The following is a 23,355-nucleotide window of genomic DNA, read 5'->3' on the forward strand; positions in this document are numbered from 1 at the left end:
ACAAGGTTCATCAAGTATTCGTGTTGTCCTCCCCTGTGCAGAGGGGGCATAACTTGCCAGAAGAGCGCAGTGTTATTGATACAGCCCTTAGATCAGCACTACCCAATAGAACTGTCTTCAGTGATGGACATGTTCTGTATCTGCACAGTCCATTAATGTGGCTACTAGGTACATGTGCCTGTTTACATTTAAATGTGAATAAATTATAATTAAATAAAAAATTCAGTATCTCAGGGCGTATGTGGCTATTCAGCACTTGAAATAGATTGTGACTAATAACTACCTTTAACATTTTATTTCATTTTAATTAACTTGCATTGAAATTCAAATAGCCACATGTAGCTAATAGCTATCCTACTGGACAGTACAGATTTAGATGTTAGGTTTTGGTATCATGTTTTTATTTGCCTCTGCTAAGATTTACCATGACTCTTTGACTTCTGAAGTCAGTAAAACATACCTGCCACCATTCCTTAAAACAATCCTGCAAAGGAGTCACCACACCAAGTACTAGCATAACTAGATGAATAATGAAGACCATGATTTTCATTTGTATTATGCCTTCTTTACTTTCTAGGTTGGATAAGCTGGCAAGAGGGAGTAAAAGGGAAGAAGGGAGTTTTGTTGGGCAGTACAAAGAGTACTGGAGATCTGGTATGATTTCCAGTCTTACTATTTAATAGCTGACAGATCCTGGGCAAGTCCTGGCTTTAGCTGCCCCTGAACAAGGCTTAGAAGATCTGTTCTACTCAGTTTACTGGGCGAAGGTAGAATAATGCAGACATTGCTTAGCCATTTGCAAGGAGATGATGGTGGCAGTGGTGGTGGTTGTAGTAGTAGTAAAACAACAAAATGAAAGAATGGACAATGAAAGGAAAAAGATGAAGACCCTAAATAATTACACTCAATGCGTATAGCCAAAAGGCAAAATTAGAACCAACTGAAATGGTTATTTTCCTGGTATGACATCTACCAACATGTTTCCCAGAATGAAAACGATTCATCTTAGAGAAAAGTTAGCTGAGTTAAATGGGAAAAGTCCCTGTCTGCAAAGAAAGACTATTTCCCAGGGGGGCGTGTGGAAGACCCTAAGAGACACTGCTGTCCCAAGGTGCTGCACCACACACACTATTCAGTTCCCAGGCACAGCCGCCAGCTCCCAGCTCAGCTGGAGCTGCAGGCCATGCTCGCATACTGCCCTCACTCCTCTTCATTTTGATCCACAGCTCACAGCTCTCCTTATAAGAAGGAATCTTTTCAGGTCTATTTAAAAAAGACCTATGATTCCAGAGGAGAAACAGTTGTAATACACAGGAATCTTCATTTGCTTTTTCTTACAGAACAGACGATGCCTCAGCGCGGTCTGAGACCAGCACCCTAGTGTCTTCATTTTCTCTCAAGTCACTCTATCAACAAGGGGGTGGGAGGAAAGGACCATTTACGTTACAGGAGGGCAGCCTAAAAATCCATAGCTACCAGCTGTGCTGCTCTTTGGGGACCTTGAAGATGAGAGGCTTGTATGCTGGGACTCACAGCTCACACAAAAAACAGTTGCTTAGGGGTTGCCTGCTACAAGTCCTAAGGCACTGAGCTTACCATCTTTGGATGAAAGCTACAAATGGTATCACAGTGTCATAGAACACAACAGTACTTTTAAGGCTATTATGCTATGGTGACTGAAAATGCACTCTTACACTAGGACTATTTAACACATTTATTTAAACTTTAATTAAAATAATGAGGCAAAAAGTGATTTAGTACACACTGGAATGGCACATCAGCAACCTTTTTGGGGAAAAACAATACAGTTCCTAAATTAATTTAACATTTACATCTCAATGGACTCTTGTGAGAACAAGCCCGTATGCTGATGTGTCCAGGGAACGAGGAGCACAGAAAAAGGTGGAAGGAGAGACGTGTTTTACAGCCCAACATGCGGAGGATTGGCACCGTCCCTCTCACTTGTAAAGAGCTGGAACAGAGGGACATGCAGTAAGTAAAAATGGATGATGGTGGTGACAAAGAGGAAAAAATGGCAAAAGCCAGCTTTTGTGATGGAGGTGAAATACAATGCAGCTGTTGAGATTTGAAGACAGATTGTGCCATTTTAGGAGTAAAAAGGCCACACTCATGACTGCAAACTATGTACAGAAGAGAAGAGCAGCCCCAGACGAAGGCACATGATAGAGCCTTTAAACAATGTCACCTTGTATTTTCTTCAGTCAAGATTATAGAAAGGGCTTCTGCTCTATTCCCATTTTTACAAGATCTACCTCTGCAACATACATCTTCAACTGCGTAAGGCAAGCATTCAGGTCTGTCTTAAAGACAGGAAAGCAGCGTCTATATAGTACTGTGCACTCTAACATATGTGAGGAACGATGGAGAAGAAATTGATGCCGACAGCTAAAGAATTTTATATTTATGATGCATCCCTGTGCCAGGCACTATGCTAAGAACAGGAATCATCTTGTTTAATGCTCACAACTTCCTTCTGAGTACAGAACTATCATTATCCTAATTTTTATAGCTAAGGCTTAGAGAGGTTAATTTGCTTGCCTAAGATTACAGAGCTTGTTACAGGTTCAGCTTTTAGGGTATCCAGCTCTGTGGGACCTCCCCTCTCCCTTGCTCCTCCTTTTATTCTCAGTACTATACCAGGTATCTTCAAAGTTAAATGATCCTCACCACCACCTTCTGTAGTAGAGGTTCTTAACCTTTTTTTGTGGGCTGGAGATGAAGAGGGGTGGGGGCGGGAGTGGGAATGCCTCTGGTCTAGTTACACATTCAATCAAAGCTATAGATACCCTCCCTGCTGCTAGCAGAGGCAAAGAAAAAAAAAAGGCGATACCAAAAAAAAAAAAAAAAAACCTTTGTATAGAATTTCTCAGGGTCCATAGACCCCAGGTTAAGAATATCTTATTGGGCTGGGTGTGGTGGCTCATGCCTGAAATCCCAGCACTTTGGGAGCCCAGATCATTTGAGGTCAGGAGTTCAAGACCAGCCTGGCCAACATGGTGAAACCCTGTCTCTACCAAAAATACAAAAAATTAGCTGAGTGTGGTGGTGCATGCCTCTCAGGAGGACATGTTCTGTATCTGCACAGTCCATTAACGTGGCTACTAGGTACATGTGCCTGTTTACATTTAAATGTGAATAAATTATAATTAAATTAAAAATTCAGTATCTCAGGGCGTATGTGGCTATTCAGCACTTGAAATATGATTGTGACTAATAACTACCTTTAACATTTTATTTCATTTTAATTAACTTGCATTGAAATTCAAATAGTCACATGACGAGACAGTGGGAAAAAAAATCCTATGGTTCTTATAATACACATAAAGTTGGTTTTCATGGGAAATTAAAACATGTGTTGCCTCCTTTGGCTCTAGCTGGGTTTGCTCTAGCTGGGTTTACCACTTTTATAATCAGTACAGAACAGGCTTTACAGCCATCCTGTCTCACTTGGGAGGCCTTGCAGAATAGAAATCTCTCATGCAAGGACCTCACCCAAGAATCCTGCTTTCTTGTCTGAACTTCTTGTTGGTCCTCACCCATCTTCTCTCTTACCCCTCTTGTTAAAAAGATTTAACTTTTAAGAAAGTATTCTAATGAGCATAGTTGAGATTAAATTCTGCTGGGAAAACATACGTATTTTCACAAGTTTTTAATAAGGTCAAAGAAAACAGGGATGTGAAAAGGTGAAGATTGTTTAGTGTAAAGAGAAGATAGATGTTTTTCCCTAAAGAAACTTCTACACTGACTTAACTTGGTAGTTAGAATGCATAATAAAATGTACGTTTGTTTTACAGTAGCACAGTAAGGCAGAGTGGGGTCTTATAGTTTTATTATTTATTTACTTATTTTATTATTATTATTGTTATTTTTTTAGATGGATTCTCACTCTGTCACCCAGGCTGGAGTGCAGTGGCGCAATCTCGGCTCACTGCAAGCTCCACCTTCCGGGTTCACGCCATTCTCCTGCCTCAGCTTCCCGAGTAGCTGGGACTGTAGGTGCCCGCCACCACAACCAGCTAATTTTTTGTATTTGTTAGTAGAGACGGGGTTTCGCCGTGTTAGCCAGCCTAACACGGATCATGAGCCTGACCTCATGATCCGCCTGCCTCCGCCTCCCAAAGTGCTGGGATTACAGGCGTGAGCCACCGTGCCCGGCAGTCTTATAGTTTCAGATAATGTTATGTTGAAGTCTTAAGGTGGAACCTCAGCAGCAAGACTGTTGCCAGGACCAGCGCAGAACGTGGGACATGCTACCCTGAAGATACATGCGAAGGGCTGCTTCTTCTCTAAGTGTAATGACAATGCCTTGTCATTAGCTTATTTTAATTTTAATTTAATTTAATTTTTATTTATTATTTATTTATTTTATTATTTACTAGGGAGTCTCACTCTGTCAGCCTGGCTGGAGTGCAGTGGCACAATCTTGGCTCACTGCGACCTCTGCCTCCCGGGTTCAAGCGATTCTCCTGCCTCAACCTCCTGAGTAGCCGGGACTATAGGTGCATGCCACCACGCCTGGCTAAATTTTGTATTTTTAGTAGATTGGCCAGGCTGGTCTCGAACTCTGGACCTTGTGATCCGCCCACCTCGGCATCCCAAAGTGCTGGGATTACAGGCGTGAGCCACCGCGCCCGGCAGCTTTAATTTTTAAACAGCCCTCCAGTCCATTTTTCTTCATTCAGAACATGAGGAGGGAAGGTTGAGACCCCTAGTCTTAACTAGGGCAGCATAGGTAGTGGGTGGTTTCTGAGTCTTCAGTGCTGACCGGCGGAGAGAGATGTGCTCTTCAAAATCTCTGGGGGACCCCAAGCAAGGGCTGTAGGCAGAGCCAAGTGGAAGACCTGGTGATGAACTGGGGAAACAAATAAGCCAGTAAACTTGCTCCAGGCAAAAACTAACACGCCCTTGACCCTTTCCCCAGGCTCCACAGTCCTACCACCTTGGTCTCAACTTTGCTAGAGACAGGTGGGAAGGCTGAAAGAGTCCTGGCCTAAACTGAAGGGCAGCAGGAAGGCTCGAGCAGAGGCTTCTAGGAGCTGAGGAAACAACTCGTCTGCTGGGGTTCCTTCCTTCTGAACATCACCTACTTCCCCTTAGTTTCCCTGGCTCTAAATAGCACCCGTAGCCCACCACCCAACTCTAATCAAGATGACACATTCACTAATTGCAAAGTACTCTGCTCACTGAAAATGTTTGAGGCTGACAGCCAGCCAATGACGAGTTCTGCAACCGGAGAAGCATACAGACCTGTCAGCTCCTCTGGCCAGCAAAGGCAGGCCCGTGTGTGTGCAGAGGGAGGGCTGCTGAGCCAGGGGCACTCGGCAGCATGAACCTCCAGAACACTCCTACAGCCCTCACAACAGCTGGGCAGATGGGCACTGTGGCTAAACTAGACTAAGGCAAGCAGCCTCTGGCAGGGGTGGGGAAAGGTTTGACATTTCCAAATGTATTTGTTCAACAATGGTTATCACCTTGTATTTGTGGGGTCTAGGCAGGAACCTAGAGCTCATATCAAAGGGAGACAGTGTAGTACACTGGTTTGGAAACAAATTGCCTGAATTCAAATTCCATGTCTGCCACTCTCTATGTGAACTTGGTTAAGTTACTGAAACTTTTTGTGTCTCAGCTTCCCTGTGTGTTAAATCAGTTTAACAGTGTTTACCTCATAAAGTTATTATGCGTTTTAAATATAATGCATGTAAAACACTTAGAATGCTTGTACATAATAAGCATTATATAGATTGTGTTAAATGAATAAAATTAATGAAACAACAAGATTGAGAGACAGAATGCAAGGTCAACAGGTAAGAAGTATGCTGATGTCCCAGGTCAGAGAACTCCGTAAGTGGGGTATGCCCTCCTAACATCTTTTTTTTTTTTTTTTTTTGAAATGGGGTCTCACTCTGTCATCCTGTCTGGAGTGCAGTGGCGTGATCTTGGCTCACTGCAGCCTCGACCTCCTGGGGTCAAGGAATCCTCTCGCCTTAGCCTCCCGACTAGCTGTGACTATAGGCATGAGCCACCGTGCTGGGCTAATTTTTATATTTTTTGTAGAAACAGGGTTTCACCATGTTGCCCAGGCTGGTCTTGAACTCCTGAGCTCAAGCAATCCACCTACCTCAACCTTTCAAACTGTCAGGATTATAGGTGTGAACTGCTATGTCTGGTCTCCACTAACATCTTTATTACAAAAAATGAAATTGAAAAAAATCAAAAGAAAATAAAGGAGAAAGTGAAATTTCAAAGTGCAAGAATACTTGCTTCCTTTACCCGGTCCATCTCTGTGATGAAAACTCCCTATAAACCTGAACCTGGGGAAAGCTCGGGTAGAAGCAGAAGAGGACTTGAGTCAATTTTACAGTTTGTTAGTGGTTCTGTTGAAAGGCTTGGTAGGATAAAAAATGGCTAAGATAAGGTTTTACTCTTTCAAACGAACTTTAAAATCAGCATAAAGTTCATACTCCCAAAACACTCTTTGGAATTTTGAATGAAAGTTTTTTCAAATTTAAAAGATGAACCTTTTGTTCATTTGAGACAGTCTCACTTTGTCGCCCAGGCTGGAGTGCAGTGGCGCGATCTCAGCTCACTGCAACCTCTGCCTCCTGGGTTCAAGCAATTCTCCTGCCTCCACCTCCTGAGTAGCTGGGATTACAGGTGCCCACCACCATGCCCAGCTAATTTTTGTATTTTTAGTAGAGATGGGGTTTCACCATGTTGCCCAGGCTGGTCTGGAACTTTGGGAGGTTGAGATGAGCAGATCACCTGGGGTCAGGTGTTCGAGACCAGCCTGACCAACATGGAGAAACCCTGTCTCTACTGAAAATACAAAATTAGTCAGGTGTGGTGGCACATGCCTATAATCCCAGCTACTCGGGAGGCTGAGGCAGGAGGATCACTTGAACCTGGGAGGCAGAGATTGCGGTGAGCTGAGACTGAGCCACTGCACTACAGCCTGGAAAACAAGAGCAAAACTCCATCTCAAAACAAACAAACAAACAAACAAATCAAAAAAAACCCCAAAGGACAAAACCCCAAAAAACCCCACCCAAAACCAGCAAATACTACATCCTCTCTTTTTTCTTGTGGCATCATTAGGAAAAGTGTCAGCTATATTAAAAAATGTTGGTGCTTTCTTAGCAGCTCTGGTAAGAGTCTTATTAGGTTGGTGTGAAAGTAACTGCACCAACTTCAAATTTGCCATTACTTCAAATGGCAAAAAAACCCACAATTACTTTTGTACCAACCTATAGTTATGAACTTGTTCATCTATTTTGTTTTCCCCCATCTACTTTTCAGGAATGAAAGATAGCTGTCTGAATCTGCGATAAGATCTCAGACAGCAGAGTGTTTCTGAGGTGGCCAAGTGCCAATATAATCCTTCTCTTTCATTATGTTTGCTGCAATAGGAAGGAAGAGAAAGGTCTGTAGGCCTGGTTTTCTGAGGCTTGCCAACGATGGGTGTTAAGGTCTGGATGAGAGGTGAGAGGCACTCAGCAAAGAGCTCCTCAAGCCTGAGTGAATGTCTGTATCTGTTGATCTTGGAGGTCAGGAGTCCTGGAACACAGGGGGTTCTGGGGACCAGCAGAGAGGAAGGGAGAGTGAAGAAAAACAAATGGGCTGAACTGTATGACTTCTGACATTAAGGTGTGTAGGATGAAAAGAGTACTGAGATAACTGTGTTCAAAAAAAGAAGTAAAGGGCTGGGTGTAGTGGCTCATGCCTATAATCCTAACACTTTGGGAGACTAAGGCGGGAGGATCCTTTTGAGCCCAGGAGTTTGAGATCAGCCTGAGTAACAAAGGGAGATCCCATCTCTACAAAAAATATAATTTAAAAAATTAGCCCGGTGTGGCAGTGCGCACCTGTGGTACCAGCATCTCAGCAGGCTGAGGTGGAAGGATAGCTTTAGCCCGAGGTCAAGGCTGCAGTGAACCAGCCTAGGCACAGAGCAAGACTCTGTCTCAAAAAGCAAAAAACAAAACAAAACAAAACAAAACAAAACAAAAAAAGAAGTAAAGGAAGGAATTCATCTGGTAGCCTTCACCAGCCTTAGACAATTCTACCTACATCTAAACGAAAAGGCACCTGTGAAAATCTTTATATTGAACCAAACCATGAAACTCCATCCTGAGAGACCAAAGACTCTATTGAAAAAGACAGAGAACATAGAAATAATGTGAGTGCTTGGGTAGTTCCTTTAGTGTTGGGGTAGTGTGGGGTAGATGTTCAGAAAAAAGAAGTCTTTGGGGTGCTGGGTGCAATGTCTTCATCAAGTCTGCTTTGGTGATCCATAATTTAAACCTCTGGCATGCATGGGTCATTATCCTTTTTTTTTTTTTTTTTTTTTAAGATGGAGTCTTGCTCTGTTGCCCACGCTGGAGTGCAGTGGCATAATCTTGGCTCATTGCAACCTCTACCTCCTGGGTTCAAGCGAATCTCGTGCTTCAGCCTCCCGAGTAACTGGGATTACAGGTGTTGCCACCACGCCTGTCTAATTTTTTGTATTTTAGTAGAAACGGGGTTTCACCATGTTGGTCAGGCTGGTCTCAAACTCCTGATCTCAGGTCATCCACCCACTTTGGCCTCCCAAAGTAGTGAGATTACAGGTGTAAGCCACTGAGCCTGGCTCTTTCTTTTATTTATTTATTTATTTTTTTTGAGACAGGGTCTCGATCTCTCACCCAGACTGGAGTGCAGTGGTATGATCATGGCTCACTGCAGCTTTGACTTCCTGGGCCCTAGCAATCCTCCCACCTCAAGTAGCTGGGACTCAAGGCCCCCAAGTAGCTGGGACTACAGGTGTGCACCACCACTCCTGGCTAATTTTAAAAATTTTTTTGTAGAGATGGGGTCTTACTATGTTGCTCAGGCTGGTCTTGGACTCCTGGACTCAAGTAATCCTCCCACCTCGGCCTCCCAAAGCGCCAGGATTACCAGGCGTGAGCTACTGTGGCTGGCCTATGGGTCATTGTCTCTAACTTGAAAAACACCATCCCCTAGGATATTGCTTCATAACCTCACCCGCCCCCCCCACTTCTCATTCGTTGTGGACTTCATCAGACTCCACATGCGGTGGTCCTCTATCCCTGCTAGTTCCATCCCATGAACTCTTTCTACTTCAGGACTGAACAATATCCAAATTGCTCTCAGAAGAGTCATCTGCTATTCCAATTTTGATTTAAACCATACTCTGAAATATGGGATACATGTTTTCTCCTAAGTAGTATCTGTTTCCAAGTTAGTTCTATGTCAACAAACAGTACCTTGTTCTGCTATCATCTGGTTCTTCCTGATAATAAACTCTTTCTGATTAAAAAACTTGGCTTGGCTGGGGTGTGGTGGCTCATACCTATAATCTCGGCACTTTGGGAGGCCGAAGTGGGAGGATTGCTCGAGCCTAAGAGTTCGAGACCAGCCAGAGCAATATGGAGAGGCCCCATTTACATTAAAAAAAGAAAAAAGATTAAAAAAAAAAGTGACCTACTGGCAGATACTATAGCTTGTCTGCCCAGAAGTGACAAACATAGGCTGGGCACAGTGGCTCACGCCTGTATTCCCAGTACTTGGGGAGGCTGAGGTGGGTGGATCACCTGAGGCCAGAGTTCAAGACCAGTCATGGCCCATCTCTATTAAAAACAAAAATTATCTGGGCGTGGTGTGGCACGTCTGTAATCACAGCTACTCAGGAGGCTGAGGCACGAGAATCATTGGAACTTCCGGGAAGTGGAAGTTGCAATGAGCTGAGATTGTGCCACTGCACTCCAGCCCAGGTGACAGAGCAAGACTCTGTCTCAAAAAAAAAAAAAAAAAAAAAAAAAAAAAAAAAAAAAGCGACAAACTCTGGCAACAGGACACAATCCAAAAGAATGATGAAAAAGAGAACCTTTAAAAGTCTAGCCAGATATCAAAATTGCTGATTAAGAGGGAAAAATCTGGTTCCAATCCCAAAGTAAATACTATAGCACTGTGGACAAAAATGTTAGAAGATAGGAGGATTATCAAAGTTTCTTGGATCATATCCAATATAAGATTCATTCTTTGGATTCCCAAGGGCAGATGAAATGATTGGCCTTTGCCTAAAACTGCTGGGATACAGCACAACTCAAGAGTCTGATTTGATACAGAAATGCTGCATTGAGAAAGAGAGAACTTCCAACTCTCAAGGCCTGAGTTCAGCAAGTACTGGCAGTCACAGAGTGAGGATGGCCTGCTTTGGGGGAACTAGTGGCTTTTAGGACGTGAACCAGAATTTTCCCAGATCACAAATGTAGCCAACAACATGAAATCACACCAAATGATTCACACAACCCAATGCTACTGAAAAGAGGCAGCTTCCAGTAATCAATAGTAGCGGGTGCGGTTCAGCTTTATCGTATGGCTGAATGGTTCTACTTGGCCAAGAGCCAGAGGGTTCTTGGACTTACCTATAAACTCATCCATCTGAAAAGGTGATGCTGGGGAGAAGCCAGAACTATAAAGCAGTCTGTTCTCTCCCAGACAGGTCAAGTCGATTAGAATGGATAATAAAGTTTCCTACCGAACCCACATGGGAAGTTATTTTTAGCAGTTCCATAGTGAATAAGAGCAATCACACTTCACATGAATACCACATAGCCAGATATCCTACCCTTTGCTCAGGGTGGCTTAGGACTCTGATGAGGAATAGAAAAAGGTAAAAAAAAATAGAAGTAGGGTTCTAGCTAGAAACAGAGGTTTTCCTTAATTCCAACCATGGTCCATTTCATCCTGAACATGTGTGGCTATAAGATGTCCTTTGTCCTGCAGCATTCTGGCTGAGATCAACTCTGTCTAGATTTAGGTAAGTTCACGAAAGCCTCTTGCCCTACAGAAAAAGTAGGCTATAGTTTTAGAATTGAATTTGTTTGGCATCTTTGGAAAATGATTATCAGAAGCCACGATGGCTCTTTGCATTTCCTATGTTATTCTTCTCTGGGGGGACAAAGGTACTTTGTTTCTTCCTATTCCAAAGGAGGACACAGCACTATGTCTTTCTTCAGAGACTTTTCCAACTAATAGATAATTCAGTTCTTCGGGACCTACCATAAACAAAGTGCCAGGAACTTTTCCTTCTGCCACTAATGACATCAAGGAACCTTCTGCCTAAATGATGAAAGTATGTTATTTATCTATCCTCATTCCAGGATTTGTTGTTTCTTTTTTCTGAGACGGAGTCTCATTCTGTCACCCAGGCTGGAGTGCAGTGGTGCAATCTCAGGTCACTGCAAGCTCTGCCTCTAGGGTTCAAGCAATTTTCTTGCCTCAGCCTCGCACACCACCACGGACAGGGTTTTGCCATGTTGGCCAGGCCGGTCTTGAACTCCTGACCTCAGGTGATCCACCCACTTTGGCTTTCCAAAGTGCTGGGATTAGTAGGCATGAGCCACCGTGCCCAGCCCCATTCCAGGACTTTAAAGCAAGAATTTCCCCAAAGCCATGGGGTATTTAATTTGTCCTGCTTAATTATATATTATTTAAAAATGTAACCATCACATAGGGTCTCACAGAACAGATCTGGCCCTCCTCTTTGACTCAGACTTCTGAGGCACTTTCTTGGGCAGCTTAAGTCTTGCCAACTGACTCCTTACCAATGTGGACCCAAAGAGCTGGGCTGAAGTTGTATATTTTTGCCACCATATTTCTATGAATTTTATCCCTTTTGTTTATTCAAGATATTCACCAATGTCCAGGAAGTCAAAGAGCTGGGGAAGAAGCGCAGGATAGGGGCATGTAATTGGCTAAATCCAGAGGTCCTTGGTGAGGCTACATATAACAGGAAGCAGAAACACAGTGCCAACCAGAGAGGCACCGGCATCACAGCCTGCTGCCTGACTCTGAGCACAGGTGAGACGATGGCGCCTTTCTTGATGTAGTCAGAACTTTCCACAATGGTCCTGCCCATGAGAGTCTCTGCTACAGTAAAGGACACTGATCTACCCTATCCGATGAGAGAGTAAAAGACAAAATGGGGCTCACAGCAAATTTTAAGATGCCTCTCAGCAAGTCTTGTCACAACAAGATAATTATTTTTTAAGTAACAATTCAATTAGGTAGCAATTATCATGGCATTTTCCTTCAGGAACCCCCATGTCTCCTGCTAGTGAAAGGAATCACAAGCTCCTAGAATATTCCTAGGCATGAAATGCCTGCCAATGAAGAAAAAAAATCGAAGCTCAAACTCTTTCTGAAGGGTTTGTTGCCAGGCATGTCAGGAAGGTTTAAGTGGAAACAGGGAAGAAATTTAATAAAATATTTATGCTCTCTTACCATTAGCATCTTGGACTCCAGTAAGTGCTCCGACGGCTGCTGCGGTTTCCCCAGACAAGACGATCTGTCCCCCACCTTGTAAGGTGGCCTCAGCCAGGGTGGCGACAGCATGGGCGGCAGCTTCGCTGCGGGCACAGGAACAGGAGAGAGGGGGATGTGTAAGATGAATAGAGGAACAGCACTGCAGCCAAGACAAACCATCCTTTCAACGCTTTCCTTGGGTCTCTCTACTGACTCCATGGTTGTGATCCTAACAGCAAATACGTGTTAACAGTGCTAACAGATAAAGCCAGGAGTAATTCTGAAATAATATTAATGGCTAGAGAAATCTGAAGTCTTACACAGCTATAAAGCTAATGGTGAGAGTTTCTTTGAACCTCGGTGTTTGACGACAGAAGGCACTCATTATCAGTTTCTTCCTTATCAATATCAGTTGAGTGCTTGCAAGCCATAGTGGAAGCTCTGATCCATACTCACAATGCAAAAGCCATTTTGGTTGTCAATCACAAGGTTTTCCTTTTCTCTTTTCTCCTTACAGTAACACAAGGCAGACCATCTGAGACTGTCCTTTTATAGCCAAGGATGAATGATAATATGAGGAGTCAGCAGCAACCTGGACTCACTCTTCAATTAATATTAAATAATAATTTGATTTATAGTCATGCTTTTCAAATACAAAGTAATGGCTGATTTAATATCCTGAAGAGTCCAACTCTACCCTTTGACTCACTGTATATGCAGGCACGGCTAAAACAAAGGCTTAAAATTTAAAATTATCACTACAAGTCCAAACTGTATACATAGTTTGCCTCTATAAATACAACAAAATAATAAACCTCCCTATATTGCACAAATGCTCTGTAGAATAGGAAGACATTAATCATTTGTATATAGCAAGTACTATTTTAGCAATGTGTCTCATTTTTCTTTCCTTCCTTACTACATGCTTTTACTATGTGCATAAATACCCATTTTTCTTGATTCTATGATGCTACAAACTGTAAGACATACTATTATTTTATGGGCCAGTAAGGAAGAAAAATTCCTGACAATTGTAAGATTATAATTTGCCATCCAAATTTCAGAGAGGTAAAAATGTGAAAAAACAGGCAAATTCATTATCCCTTCTGGTAAAGTATCAGGTGTCAATTTGCAGTTACTGAGGGACTATCGAATTCCAGTGGGCATAGAATAGAGATGGTGGTGCCATTTAGTTTAGCAGAAGTGGACAAATAAGCCAGTTGAGTCAGCTTTGCTCTGAAACTGCAGGCTTTGCTGTAACATGGCAGTGGTCTTGTAACCACAAGCCGTAAGTGGAGGTGGGTGAGGGGACAGGGACTAATTGGGTAAACATGTTAGGACCGTGGGCAAAGCAACATGTACCAAACTCAATACTGTCTCCTTAACCTAAGACAGTCAGCACACAAGTAAGACAACAGATATAGTAATTCCCCTGCAGAAGACTTCTTAGTCACTGTAAGGATTTTTTTTTTTTTTTTTTTTTTGAGACGGAGTCTCGCTCTGTCACCCAGGCTGGAGTGCAGTGGCCAGATCTCAGCTCACTGCAAGCTCCGCCTCCCGGGTTCACGCCATTCTCCTGCCTCAGCCTCCCGAGTAGCTGGGACTACAGGCGCCGCCACCTCACCCGGCTAGTTTTTTTTTTGTATTTTTAGTAGAGACGGGGTTTCACCGTGTTAGCCAGGATGGTCTCGATCTCCTGACCTCGTGATCCGCCCGTCTCGGCCTCCCAAAGTGCTGGGATTACAGGCTTGAGCCACCGCGCCCGGCCTGTAAGGATTTTAGGAAGCAGGAAAAGAAACCGAATGGCCAGAAAAGTCTCATTAAATAGAAAAGTTTCCTCTTCTTACTAATTTGTCTTGCTTTTTAATTTTTATGACTGTTTTAAACAGTTATCTTTTTCTGATAATAAAAGCAATATACTTGCTTTTATAGAAAGTTTGAGCAAACTCTATTAAGTATAAAAGAAAATTTAAAATATCATAATTATTTCCTACTAATCTTAAATACAACTTTAAAAAGATAAGATAAGGCCAGGCGCAGTGGCTCACGCCTGTAATCCCAGCTCTTTGGGAGGCCGAGGCAGGCGGATCACCTGAAGTCAGGAGTTCGAGACCAGCCTGGCCAACATGGAGAAACCCTGTCCCTACTAAAAATACAAAATTAGCCAGGCGTGGTAGCGCATGCCTATAATCCCAGCTACTCGGGAGGCTGAGGCAGGAGAATCGCTTGAACCTAGGAGGCGGAGACTGAAGTGAGCTGATATCACACCACTGCACTCTAGCCTGGTCAACAAGAGTGAAACTCTGTCTCAAAACAAAAAAAAAGATAAGATAATAATTAGGATTGTACTGTACAGTTTTAAAAACTATTTTGTTGTGGTAAAATTCACATAACATAAAATTTACATTCTTAACACTAAAGTGTGCTGTTCAGGGAGTTAAATACACTCAAAATGCTGTGCAGTCATCACCATAATTCATCTCTACAACTCTCTTCATCTTGTAAAACTGGAACTCTGGACCATTAAACTTCCTATTCTACCATCTCCCTAGCCCCTGGCAACCACCATTCTACTTTCTGCCTCAATTATTTTTTCATTTTTGTTTTTATTTTTTAGAGACGGGGTCTCGCTATGCTGCCCAGGCTGGTCTCGAATTCCCAGGCTCAAGCAATCCTGCTTTAGCCTCCTGACGTTAACAGCTGGAACTATAGGTGTGTGTGCCTTTGTTGTCATATCTAAGAAATCATTGGCAAATCCAATGTCATTACATTTTGCCCCATGTTTTCTTCTAAGAGTTTGATAGTTTTAGGTCTTAGATCCACTTTTGAGTTTTTTGTCTCTATGATTTTTACTGCTCTATCTCACATAAATACAACCACACAGTATTTGTCCTTTTGTGTCTAGCTTATTTCACTTGGCAGAATGTTCTCAAGGTTCATCCATGTCATAGCATTTGTCAGAATTTCCTTCCTTTTAAAGGCCGAATAATACTTCCATTGTGTGTATATACCACATTTTGTGTATCCATTCATCTGTCGATGATCACCTGGGTTGCTCCCATGTTTCAGCTATTGTGAATAATGCTGCCGTGAACATGGGCATACAAATATTTCTCTGAGATCCTGCTTTCAATTCTTTGGGATATATACCCAGAAGTGGATTTGCTGCAACATATGGTAGTCCCATTTTTAATTTTTTGAGGAATTATCATACTGCTTTCCACAGTGACTGTATCATTTTACATTCCTACCAATAGTGCACAAGGGTTCCAATTTCTCCAAATCCTCACCAACACTTGTTATTTTCTGTTTTTTGGATCGTGACCATCTTAATGGGTATGAGGTGGTATCTCATTGTAGTTTTGATTAGTGATGTTGCATATCTTTTCCTGTGCTTATTGGCCATCTGCTTATCTTCTTAGGAGAAATGTCTATTCGAGACCTTTGCCCATTTTTGAATAGAGTTTTTGTTGTTGTTGAGTTTTAGATATTCCCTATATATTCTGGATATCAATCCCTTATCAGATATGATTTGCAAATATTTTCTTCCATTCTGTGGCTTGCCTTTTTGCTCTATTGATAGTCTTTTGATGCACAAATTTAAAACATTTTTGTAAAGTCCAATTTGTCTATTTTTCCTTTGTGATATCCAAGAAATTACTGGCAAATCCAATGTCATGAAGTTTTGCCCCATGTTTTCTTCAAAGAGTTTTATAGTTGTAGGTCATGGAACCACTTTGAGTTAATTTTTATACACGGGGTTAGGTAAAGGTCCAACTTCATTCTTTTTTTTTTTTTTTTTTTTTTGAGACGGAGTCTCGCTCTGTCACCCAGGCTGGAGTGCTGTGGACGGATCTCAGCTCTCTGCAAGCTCCGCCTCCCGGGTTCACGCCATTCTCCTGCCTCAGCCTCCCAGGTAGCTGGGACTACAGGCGCCGCCACCTCGCCCGGCTAGTTTTTTGTAGTTTTTAGTAGAGACGGGGTTTCACCGTGTTAGCCAGGATGGTCTCAATCTCCTGACCTCGTGATCCGCCCGTCTCGGCCTCCCAAAGTGCTGGGATTACAGGCTTGAGCCACCGCGCCCGGCTTAACTTCATTCTTTTGAATGCAGATATCCAGTTTTCCTAGCACCACCACTCACATTTCTGATTTCAAAACTTAACACAAAGCTGTAGTAATCAAAACAGTATGGTACTGGCATAAAGACAAACATAGAGACCAGTGGAATAGAATTGAGAGCTTAGAAATAAACCTTCACCTATATGGTCACATAGTTTCTGACAAGGGTGCCAACACCATTCAATAGGGAAAGGACTGTCTTTTCAGCAGGGGACCCTTGATCTGGAATTACTACTAAGGCTGTTCTTTACATTTTTCATGGTAGAATTTAATTTTAAAGTGCTTTTAAGTATTTATTAGAGAGACTTTCATAAATTTTAGTACGTAGGCCCTTAATTTTTAATATTTTGTTAAGAAATTTATGTTAATAAACACTACTACCAACCACTGGGAATTTTTTTTTTTTTTTGAGATGGAGTTTCGCTCTTGTTGCCCAGGCTGGAGTGCAATGGCGCAATCTTGGCTCACCACCACCTCTGCCTCCCAGGTTCAAGTGATTCTCCTGCCTCAGCCTCCCAAGTAGCTGGGATTACAGGCACCTGCCACCATGCCCAGCTAATTTTGTATTTTTAGTAGAGACGGGGTTTCTCCATGTTGGCCGGGCTGGTCTTGAACTCCCGACCTCAGGTGATCCGCCCGCCTCGGCCTCCCAAAGTGCTGGGATTACAGGCATGAGCCACCGTACCCAGCCGGGAAATTTTATTAATTACCTATATTGGAGAAAAAAAGTAAAAAGAATAAATATATGATCAGCCAATTTTATAGCATCCACCTGTCAATGATTAATGATACAAATATTTACACTGTGACCTGAGACTTTATGGAAAGTAGGAAAGTATATTCTTTGGAAAAAGCTGTGTGAGAGTCTGAAGAAGAAAACTGTAAATAAGAATTGTTTATATGGAATTAGGATCTTTGTTTATAGGCCACCTCAGTGACTGCTTATTTCCTATAATTCTTCCTACAGTTTACAATGATCTCATCTTTATGACCATCAAAGATGACATCCTGCCACTCCTGTACATCCTGAACACACTCTGGCAGAATGAGTTTCATGGACAGCAAAAGGAGAGGGCAGCTCTCCAAGCGTTGACATTAAAGTGTACCTGCAACTGATCACACTCCTTTCATTTGACTTGAAGCCCTAAAAACTTGAAGTTATTTTCTTTAACTTCTTTCTCAAATATGGTATGGTAGAAGAAAAGCTGGAAACCAGCAACAACCTAAAATAATCTGGAATGCCAGGGATGAGGAGTCCAATGCAATGGGGGTGACAGGTTGACAGGTCAGTACGATTAATTATTCAACCCCCAGTTAGGGTCTTTACATGGGGCATGAAGACAACAATGATGCCTGTGGTAAGCAGGGCTATCATTTCCAGAGCGACTCTAACCTTTTACACTCAACTTTATGGGAAACGACCCAACTAAACTGCTAGAAAGATTTTTTTTTTTTTTTTGAGACAGAGTTTCACTCCTGTTGCCCAGGCTGGAGTGCAATGGCATGATCTCGGCTCACTGCAACCTCCGCTTCCTGGGTTCAAGCAATTCTCCTGACTCAGCCTCCTGAGTAGCTGGGATTACAGGCGTGCACCACCACGCCCGCCTAATTTTGTACTTTTAGTAGAGATGGGGTTTCTCCATGTTGAGGCTGGTCTCAAACTCCTGACCTCAGGTGATTCACCTGCCTCGGCCTCCCAAGGTGCTGGGATTACAGGCATGAGCCACCACGCCCAGCCTAGAAAAATATTATGTTCACCTAAAAAGGTGAATAGGGATTAAAAAGACTTTACAAATTTTTAAACAAAAATTTTGTAATTTTACAAAAATTTGTAAAAAAATTTATAAAAAGACCACTTTACAATTTTTAGACAAAAGTCATTTCAAAACCAAAGCTACAAATAAGAGGTTTCTATCAACCTTTTATCTGTAAGTGTCTAATCTTTACCTATAGGAAAGAAAAGCAGTTGTACCATCGCTGACCTCTATTCCAGAGAAGATTTCTGATCTAAGTTTTCCATCCCATTTTATTGGACAAATATCACTCCACATATTAAAGCCCCATTTTATTTTAATAATATGTCTAATTTTAAGTCAATAATATTTTCATCTTAAAGACTAAGATCAAATTTTTCTTTCAAAATATGACTTTTAAAAAGCAAAATCTTCTCAACAAAAGAAGGACAAATTCTAAAATTCCTTGAGAAGAGGAATTAATCTAAGTATTTCCCCATAGCACTGAGTCACAGCCCTGCACAGAGTAGACACACAATAAATACTCTCTCAGGGTTGACAATATACTATCAAGTAAGTTTCCACTACTTTAGAAACGTAGAGTAAGTCTACAAAGCCAAATCATCATCCTACATGCAAGGACTATACTGGCCATATTCAGGAAATGGGTTTGTAGAAGGACATGTTTAAGAGGAACTACAAGTCCAGGACAGCTTAACCAAAGAACTGAAAATTCAAATTAATCACTGCATCACAAGTAAATGGTGATACCACTTCCTTTCCTCTCTGGTTGTTCAGGCTAAATAGCTTATATATATAAGCTATCATATATATAATGCTATTATATATGTATGTATGTATATACACACACATACACACACACACACACACATTGTTTTAAAGCTGTGATGTTCTGCTCATTTGTTCACTTTGATTCCCTTCCCACCTCCTTTCCAAAAGTGCTGATTTATTCTTTATTTTGAAAACGAAAATTAACATAGTTTTTAAAGGACAATTTCTCCATACCCACTTTGGGTTGTTAGAAAGCCAGGGTGGGCTAAAGGCTGTGGAGCCCTGGGCCCTTGTGACTTGCAGTATGAAATTCTCTCAACAGCATGGTTGAGAAACAAGTCCGTCCTGCAACTGTCCTGATTCCATTGTACCCTGTAAAAGATGAAGGAGCCCCTCTGCCTCCTTATTCCCCAACCTGCCATTGCACGTAGCTTCCTCTCCCTTCTCACCCTGCGCCCACATCTGCTGTTTACATTGCAGCAGAGGTGCAGCTGGTTATAAGAGAACCATGCTTGTTTTATCTGCACCTGAAACACAGACAAGCTGCAAGAGGGCAGATTATGAAACTGCTTTGTCATCATAGGAACAAAGACCAGATTTCTCTGTGTATTTCTCACTGAGATGACTTCCAACAGCAAATTATGTGGAGAGGCTCAGAGTGTAGGGACTAAATGATTCTACTGCATCTCGTCCACAAGGAAGTGAATGTTAAGGGCTTGTGTCTTATATCCAACCCTCCTGACTAAGACATTAGACCATGGGTTACCTCTCTTGGGTTCAGAAAGCCCTGATGTTCCCCTAATAGTCTGCTATAGTCTAGTCTCTGCTGCCAGGCTTGGTTTCATCATCCCCAGCAGAAGCTGTAATACACCAACCCCTAACACTCATTGGGGTAGCAAACTACCTGATTGCAAAGATATGTCAACATCTCTTTATTCCTCCTCTATGCCACAGTGAACACATTCTCCTTCCTTTGGAGTAAACACTGTAGCCACCTCAGCTGCATCTGAGTTTGTTAACAAGCCCTCAGGGGATACCATACCCTCTTGCCTTTAGAAATAAGCCCTGGTCCTTACAACAAAGGGAGCCCAAATGTGCCTCATATTTTCCACTATGTACAGAGTTCCCAGGACACACACACTTCACTGGAATATCCAAGGTGTTGGCTGCAAGTCTCAATGAAATCAAGTTTTGCTGGTCTTTAATGAGGGCCTGTTAGGCCCCATGCTACAGTCGGGTGGGGGATGGGGGCTGTTACTGGACTAAAGGGTGGGAGAGTCACTTGGCCATGCCTTTCAGGAAGTTTATCTGGGTGTTTCTCTCAAAGACAGGGGTAGAATTGAGCCAAGTGTAAGGAACCAAATAAGACTTTCATGTTACTGAAAAGCAACATGGTGGGTATACACGTGAGTGGGGGAAAAAAAGAAATGAAGAGCAACATGAGCAACATGGCTCAATAGGCTGAAAAAAATGTTCTGATCACTAGGGACTAACTGGGTAACTCTGAGAAGACGTGTTGTGTGTGTGTGTGTGTGTGTGTGTGTGTGTGTGTGTGTGTGTGTCTGTGTGTTTCAGTTTCCTATTCCTAATCAACCACTAATCTCTGGCCATACTTCTTTAAAATGAATCACTTAGGCTGGGTGTGGTGGCTCATGCCTGTAATCCCGGCACTTTGGGAGGCTGAGGTGGGTGGATCACCTGAGGTCAGGAGTTCGAGACCAGCCTGACCAACATGGAGAAACCCTGTCTGTACTAAAAGTACAAAATTAGCTGGGCATGGTGGCAGACGCCTGTAATCCTGGCTACTTGAGAAGCTGAGGCAGGAGAATCGCTTGAACCTGGGAGGCAGAGGTTGCAGTGAGCCGAGATCATGCCATTGCACTTCAGCCTGGGCAACAAGAGCAAAACTCTGTTTCAAAAAAAAAAAAAAAAAAAAAAGAATCACTTTACCTCCATTCTTACGACTTTACTTTCCAAGACCTTAACAAGGTGTGCTGGAGTGCCTCTTCCTAACTGATCTTCTAATCTCCTCTCACTATAATCAAATCAGAATAGACAGTTCTTAAAATATAACTTAAATGATAATAATTCTTGAAGTGCTAACTCTGGATTGGACACTGCGATAAGAATTTTATCTATATTATCTCATATACATGATTCTGTATGATAAGTATTATCCTCATTATAACAATGGGGAAAACAAGGCTCAGAGGTTATGTTTCTCAGGATCAAATGGCTAGTGTGTGGTGGAGCCAGGATTCAAACCCGAATATGTGACGTTGGAACCCTGCTCTCAGCCACCATACCATACAACCTCATACAGTGAACCATACACAAATCCATCTTAGCTCTCTAGTATCTATCATAATCAACCTAAACTTTCACTGATTTTATATTTAGGGGAGGTGATCCCCCTCCTCTGAATTTCTACAATGTTCATAGTCTTTACCATACAATTCAACAGTGAGTTATACTCTAAGTAATACTGTTTGCTAAGTGTTACTTAAATCAGTCTCCCCAATAAGAGTATGATTTCTTTGAGGGCAGAGTATATGCTAGAGCACTCTATTCTCTATTTACAGCCTTACCAGTAGAGCTGGCATGTCGCAAGAGTTCAGTGACTATCAAGGACTGAGAGCTGCTATGGATGAGAATAGCAGCCCTTACTGCGTACAAGACACTGACCTAAGGATTTCACATGGAGTAACTCAGTTCTCATAACACCCCTAGAAGAATGTACTGTTATCACTCCCATTTTACAGAATAGGAGAGCCTGGCTACTGAGAGTTCAAATGAACTGCTTGATGCCAAACAGCTCATAAGTGACAGAGCTGGGCTTCAAACCGAAGTAGTCTGGCATCAAGGCTCACACTCTTGACCATTAATTTAAATGCCTGAGTCCATTAAAAATAAAATTGCACGAGGAATGAAGAAGAGGGAGAATGATATGAAGCTGATTTTCCCTGTCAACAACCAGTAGAAGGAACCAAGCAGAGAACAATACAATCGAGTTTCAGAAACCACCTCTTGGAGCATCCCATTCGGCAGCACCCTACCTAACACACCTGAAGAAAAAAGTTCATTATTTCCCCCAATAATCCAAAACTTATTTATCTTGAGCTCACTGATAAGCAAGGGCAACACATTTTTCTCAAAAGCAAGTAAAATCAGCCACTTGCTGCTTAAACATGGATTAATACCCCCCCAAAAATGCACTTTCTTTTGTAGGGCAAAAGGACAATTACTCTGAAGCCTTTAATTTGTTCTGTATTCCTTGAAAACATGAAGCACTCAAGCCTTGCTGCTTCTGCTTAATGGACACAGAATAGGATAAATGGGAAGGCTTGACCAGCAGTCTTGGGCTGGAAGTCAGAAAGGCTGCACTGGTTGTTGGGGCTGGGTGGCGGCAGGAGTGAAGAATGATGCGGAGATGATCTTTCCATCAACAGCCAGTAGAAGGAACTAAGCAGGAAACAATACATTGAGTTTTAGAAACTACCTTTTACTGGAGGATTCCATTTCACATCACCTTTCCTAAGCACACCTGAAGGAAAGAAGTTTAATTTTTCTTGGTAAGGGCTGACCTATTATAGGCCAAACTACAATATCATATGGGCCAAAAGTGTTAAGTTCCTACTGCCAACTGTGGCAAACTGAGATATATTTCTCTTTAAGAGGCCTCCACCCATATCTGCAGGGACAGATTTGTGATCCTCATTTATTCCCGGACTCTTGCCACCACCTGTTAAGCGCCATGGTGACTGTAGCTCCCTGCTGCATCTCCTGAGAAGCTGCCACTGCGGCCTCTGCCAATGATGCCACCGCCTGGGTGGCCTCTGATGCTTGCGTCGTCTGGATGGTCATCTCACCTCCCTGTAACGTGGCCCAATTTTGTTCCACCTGAGGCAGAAAGGACAAGATAGTAAAAAAACAAAGCCACAAACGTATAATTTTAAAAGTAATTTTTCTAATAATTGCTACTTTTTGGCTAAATACACATACTCTTTAAAATTAACATGACCTGCAATGTACAGAACAGAGTTTTAAGCATGCTACCTTTTGTGTAAAAAAGGGGGTATTAGAATATATACCTGAATTTTCTTGCATTTGTCATAAAGAAATTCTGGAAGGACACACAAAAGCCACTGAATATATTCTCTGGATTGTATGTGTGGGGTTGAGAGGAGCTGGAAACAAGTTGGATGGGAGACAGAAAGCAAGACCTTCCACTGTACCTTTTTTGTTTTTTGAGAGGGAGTCTCCCTCTGTTGCCCAAGCTGGAGTGCAATGGCACAATCTTGGCTCACTGCAACCTCCACCTCCCAGGTTGAGCGATTCTCCTGCCTCAGGCTCCCAAGTAGCTGGGACTATATGTGAGCCACCA

The 23,355-nt window shown here is 42.4% G+C and overlaps 1 protein-coding gene across 9 annotated transcripts in view; it reads right to left on the reverse strand.

Moving 5' to 3' along the window:
- NRF1 (nuclear respiratory factor 1) overlaps positions 1 to 23,355 on the reverse strand; it is a 153,006-nt gene that overhangs the window by 18,159 nt on the left and 111,492 nt on the right. For 8 of the 9 annotated variants that reach the window (XM_010378768.2, XM_030931839.1, XM_010378769.2 and 5 more), the window contains 2 exons: positions 22,714 to 22,871; positions 12,307 to 12,431 (listed from right to left, as the gene is read on the reverse strand). In XM_010378768.2, coding sequence (XP_010377070.1) covers positions 12,307 to 12,431; positions 22,714 to 22,871 — 283 coding nt within the window. Of the gene's footprint in view, positions 1 to 4,704; positions 4,874 to 12,306; positions 12,432 to 22,713; positions 22,872 to 23,355 lie in introns of those variants that run through there. The other variant, XM_030931845.1, reaches the window with a different exon arrangement.

This window comes from Rhinopithecus roxellana, chromosome 6 (assembly GCF_007565055.1).
Source record: "Rhinopithecus roxellana isolate Shanxi Qingling chromosome 6, ASM756505v1, whole genome shotgun sequence".
In the NCBI taxonomy this organism is placed as follows: Eukaryota; Metazoa; Chordata; class Mammalia; order Primates; family Cercopithecidae; genus Rhinopithecus; species Rhinopithecus roxellana.